The sequence below is a fragment of the Nicotiana attenuata genome, unplaced genomic scaffold, assembly GCF_001879085.1.
Source record: "Nicotiana attenuata strain UT unplaced genomic scaffold, NIATTr2, whole genome shotgun sequence".
NCBI lineage: Eukaryota > Viridiplantae > Streptophyta > Magnoliopsida > Solanales > Solanaceae > Nicotiana > Nicotiana attenuata.
Genome location: NW_017670271.1, coordinates 1,113,296 through 1,119,008, shown reverse-complemented (window position 1 = coordinate 1,119,008; position 5,713 = coordinate 1,113,296). Strand labels below are relative to the sequence as shown.

Genomic DNA, 5,713 nt, shown 5'->3' with positions numbered 1-5,713 from the left:
TGGAAGAAGTTTCAGTGGTTAAGCTTACAGAAAAATGTAGTGCTATACTTCAAAATAAGCTTCCAAGAAACTTGGTGATCCTAGAAGTTTTACAATTTCTTGTACTGTAGGAGGTGCTCACTTTGAAAAGGCATTATGTGATTCGGGTGCTTCAATAAATTTACCGTCTTTTTCAATTTTCACAAAATTAGAACTTGGTGAAATGAAAGAAACTGGTGTGTCTCTTCAATTAGCTGATCAAAGTACTAAAAGGCCCAAAGGAATAATTGAAAACGTCCTTATTAGAGTAGATAAATTTGTATTCCCAGTAGATTTTATAGTACTTGAAATGGAAGAAAACTGAGGTACCATTAATTTTAAGTAGACCATTTCTCGCAACAGAAAGAGCGAATCATTGATGTTCATCAAGGACAATTAATATTGTGAGTTGATGAGGAGAGAGTAATTTTTTATATGAAGAAAGTGATGAGATTTCCTGGGAATGAGTCATCATCTTATTTTCAAATTGACTTACTAGATGACCTTGTAGATGAATTCAAGGATAATCAATTAATTACTGATTCATTGGAAAGATGTTTGGTCAGGTCAGGTACCACAAGTGATGAAAATCCCACAATCGAGAAGAAGCTGAAACATTGGAAAAAGAATTAGAAAATGAGAAAGTCTCACAAGAAGAAGTTCAATCAAAAATTGAAATGAAAAATCTTCCTTCTCATTTAAAACATATTTTTATTGAACCTGAATTATTTCCAGTAATCATTTCATCTTCTTTGACTCCAAAACAAGAATACAAGCTGATAAAAGTCTTGAGGAAACATAAAAGAGCTTTAGGGTGGACTATAGCTGACATCAAAGGAATCAATCCAGCTATTTGTATGCATAGGATCCTCATTGAAGAAAATTACAAACCATTAGTCCAACCCCAAAGGAGACTGAATCCAACAATGTTAAGAAGTTGTCAAGAAAGAAGTGGTGAAACTTCTAGCGGCAGGTATCATTTATCCAATATCTGATAGCCCTTGGGTAAGTCCTGTACAGGTAGTACCTAAGAAAAGAGGTATGCCCATAATAAAAAATAAAAATAATGAACTCATACCTCCTAGAACAGTCACAGGATGGAGAGTCTGTATTGATTACATGCGACTTAATGATGCCACGAGGAAAGATCATTTTCCTTTGCCTTTTATTGACCAAATGCTTGAAAGACTTGCAGGCCATAGTTTTTATTATTTCTTGACGTATATTCTGGGTATAATCAGATACCAATTGCTCCAGAAGATCAGAAGAAAACCACATTCACATGCCCTCAAGATACGTATGCTTACAGAAGAATGCCATTTGGACTATGTAACGCTCCTGCTACATTTCAGCGTTGCATGTCGACAATTGTCTTAGATATGACTGAAAAGTTTCTTGAAATTTTCATGGATAATTTCACACTTTTTGGTAAGATATTTGAAGATTGTCTCTATCATTTAACTTTGGTGCATAAAAATCTTGTTCTTAACTGGGAAAAATATCACTTTATGGTAACAGAGGGAATATCTCCATCACCAAAAGCCCATGCTGCGTCGTTAGGGGTCTCACCTGGTATAACTTTGTAATCCCTACATAACCCTCTATCACACCTCCCGAGGAGAAGATATTCAATCGGTGTCTTCGCCATCGCACTTTGAAAAGTAACCAGATGCTCCTCCCTCTTCTGAAAACTAGAGTTCGCAATCACCAGCTCAAAAGCCTTAGCGAAATCCAACAACGAAGTACCTCCTCCTTTCCTATCCCCAAAACCGAAGCCGCCATGCATCTCGCCATAGCTGCCAGCAACCAACCCAATATGACCATTAAAATCCCCCTCCTATAAATAACCTCTCAGTAGGTGGAATACCACGCACAATCTCATCCAATCCCTTCCAAAAGCGCCTTTTAACCTCCTCATCCAAGCCCGTTTGCAGTGCGTAAGCGCTAATGACATTGATGGTGTACTCTCCGACCATTAACTTAATGGTCATTAATCTATCATTCACCCGCCTGACCTCAACCACAGACTTTCTAAGATCCATATCTACCAAAATACCCACTCTATTCTTACCCTTCACAACTCCAGAGTACCACAGCTTATACCCGTCCGCATTCCTTGCCTTCGATCCTACCCACCTCATCTCCTAAATACATGCTATATTGACCTTCATTTTCTGGAGAATCTTTGCCAGCACTATTGACTTACTCGTCAAAGTACCTACGTTCCATGACCCAATTCTCAACCTACAGGCTCCCTCGATCCCTTTACCTCCCTTGACCCCGTCCCACCCTTTGACCCATGCCCTATCCCCACCCTCCCACCCGCCCCAAGGATATGATCTTACTTTACCATCCCATACCACAACCACTACACCTACAATAGACTAAGTTAACTCACTAACTAACACAAAGAAGGGAGCCGGAAAGCGGGAGGTACCAACTAACACAAAGAAGGGAGCCCGAAAGTAGAACCTGGAAATTCGAGTCGGTGCACACCCGAGGTTACAGACACTGACGGGATTCCTTCCAACTCCCACCGGCGTTTGCAAGAACAAACCAGGGCTGCTACATGCTACTCGCTCGTACGCCTCACACTTGTCGCCAATTGCAGCGTCTAACAACCTGAAGAATCACACACGCCAACCACGAAACCAATAGGGGGTTGTCAACCCGTCACTAGTGTTTAATTGTACGGTAGCCCGGGCTGCCCAATTAAACAGTGGGCGACTCCGGCAGAGGCTGCTAGCTAGGATTTCAGAGGCAGGGAACACAAACAGGGGGAGGGAAAAGAGTAGAAAGATTAGAGAGAAGAGAGAAGAAAGAGGAAAAAGGAGAGGGGTCGCCGACTGGTAATGCCGGGGGGGGGGGGGGGGTAGGGGATAGTGAGAAGAAATAGGAGGGGAGAGGAGGGAAGAGAGCAGAAAGAGAACAGAAAAGAAGGAGGAGAGAAAAAAGAGGAAAGCGGAGAGGGGTCGTCGGTCGAGAAACGCCGGTGGGAAACTGGGGAAAAAATAGAAGGGGGAAAGCGGGGGAGAAAGAATAAACCGGGGGGGAGGGGGGGAATAGTGAGAAGAAAGAGGGAGGAGATCATTGTCGAGGTCGAGGTAGCTTAGACGAGGACGAGCATTTGTCCTCGACGGGCAATAATGGATAATTTAAAGATTTAGATTCCTTAGAGAATATCCTAGTGAATATTCCCCTGTGTTATACTATCTACGGTTTTGAGGCTCATGTATCCTTATAATAAGAAGAGATGTAGTTCTAAAAAGGGAAATTGAACATTTTTATAAAGAATGTACAACATTGGCATTCTTTGTGAAGATTCTCTCTTTATTGAATACATACAAAGTTTACCGTTACACCTCTTTTTCTCTATTTATCTCTCCTGATCCAAGAAAATTCAGAATATTCAATAGCTTATCATCCATTATTGTCAGAAGGATCGGGTGAACATTAATGCTCTATTTAATACTTGAATGTCATTTATTGCTATCTTTCATATTCTTAAGTCATTATTCCTCTAATATTGCTCCAAGATATCATTATCTAGTAACATGCGTTTAGAACTCTTCATAAACATACTAAATGTGTTATTTGAATATTAATATAATTGATTTAGATTAACCTTTTTCTCTTTAAATTTAATTATTTACAAACCTATATTTAAATTTTGGGTCATACAATCAGGTACTCCCGTCAGGTCCTTGTGGCTTGCTGAATTTGTTGGGACCACTTTTTCATGTAAGCTTAACTCTCCTAGAATCATACACTCAGCTAAATTATTCCCCTTTTTGTCGCAACTTCCTACATCCTATTTATTAAAAAAAGATTTAATTTTTGTTGTTTTGGGTTTTGCCATTCTTAAAAAAGATTTAAGAATGCACAATGCCAAACATAAAACAGCTGTATAAAACGGTCATTGGCGGCTTTACTGCTATAGATAGATATGAAGCTCGATAATGGCTATCTTTTCTAAAAAGCTAGAAATGGGACCCATAACTGCTCAGCTGTAACACAGCGGTCAATATTCATATTAGTACCACGCTCTCCATTTCCAATTCACTAAGGCATTATTCATGTAATATATGAAATTCCCTCCTCCGATCATGTGATTTGTGGGTGACGCATATTTGTCCTACTATAAGCTGTTCTTAGCCACCCTCATCATCCACAAGCGCCCAACACTATCCAGCTTTCCTTCCTTAGAGCGACGGATTTAGGATTTTAATAAAATCTATGGGTTTTATATTTAAAATTTTTGGCATTGAATTCATTATATTTTAAAGTTATGGGTTCATATTATAATTTTTACGTATAAATTTATGTTCCGCATCGAAAATACTGGTTCAGTTGAACTCAATCCGCCCCTGCCTATATATATATAATATATATATAGCTCTCTACTCTATCACCTTTCGGAACCATCCATTCGAGCTGTTACTATCAATCCTCAGTAGTGACAGGCCAGGAATCATGAATTCATTGTTCAGTTCATTTGATGCTGTTTGTGCTGAATTCTTGGGGCAAAAAGTCGGGGCTGCTATGCCCTGTGCTGCTGCTCATGTCTTCCCACAAGAAGAAGAGGAGCACATTTGTTCTCCGCCAACACAAATATCCAAGGCTGCTCAACCAAACACAAAACAAATCAAAAAGCCCTGCCCTATCTACCAACGCCAAGGTTTCAGCAGTATCTGTTGGCTTTGCTCATGAATTCATCATGGAAAAGCTCCCTCTTCTCTTTATCCGTAATTCTTGTGAATCTTGTGCCTTGAAGATACTTGTCGATGCTTTTTCCTTTTAACAGTATTATTATTGACCAGAGGAAGAGGGTAGCTAGGTGTATATTTTATGTTGTATGTAAATGTTGATCTAATTTAATAACTTTGTGTGTTCTTCTACTCTGTATAATACTCCTATCTTTTCATTTTATCCATTTTCTATTCTCCTAGATTCTAATTACTCATGTCGCGCGTCCCATTAGAATTTGATATTTCATATAGTTAATATGAATTTTCTAAAGAAAGTTTGAAATAGTACTAGTAGTTTGAATTGTTTAAAGATTATTGGGATGTTAGTTCAATTGTTACATCAAGTGCTGAATAGTTTAAGACAATATTAGTTTAATTCGTTGAATGAGGAGATTGTTAGAGTATTTGGATTGATTAATATAAGAAACCAGTCAACTAAAATTGATCGGAGACAGTATCTTTTGCTGTCAAACAAAATGATTTATGCGTATTATAAACGTGAAATGTACCTTAACCCGTGTACTACATGCTTTATTGCTATTTCATTTTTTATCCCAAAGTTCAATTGGCGTCAAGTCAGAATTTGAATATGATCTCCCTAATCCCGATGTCTTGCGTTAATTTTGGGTGTTCATAAGAAAAATCAGACAAAAGGACAAGTTTGATCATGATTGTTAACGGAAAAGATTAGGATGTAAGTTGGAGTTTATCTATCAGCATTAGTCCTTTCCCACCCCACGCAATCCGCAAGAAGTAAGGAAACTTGATTTGGGCAGCAATTATCAATCTTAGCTTATTCTCATAGAATTTCTTATTATGGTACTTAAAATTTGTTAGAGCTTCCACTTTAATAAAGTATACAATACTTGTTTAGAATGAACAACCTAAAAAGAAAAAAAGGTTAAGGGTTTCGTGATATCCAGGAGGAAAAGAAAAAAGAAGAAGAA

General features: G+C 38.4%; 1 protein-coding gene across 1 annotated transcript; it reads right to left on the bottom strand.

The window, feature by feature from the left end:
• Positions 1-1,519: 1,519 nt before the first annotated feature.
• Positions 1,520-2,159, bottom strand: LOC109237054 (craniofacial development protein 2-like). The gene is made up of 2 exons (XM_019403298.1): positions 1,867-2,159; positions 1,520-1,814 (listed from the first exon to the last, which is right to left on the bottom strand). The coding sequence occupies exons 1-2, from the start codon at positions 2,157-2,159 to the stop codon at positions 1,520-1,522; spliced, it is 588 nt and encodes a 195-aa protein (XP_019258843.1).
• Positions 2,160-5,713: the final 3,554 nt, after the last annotated feature.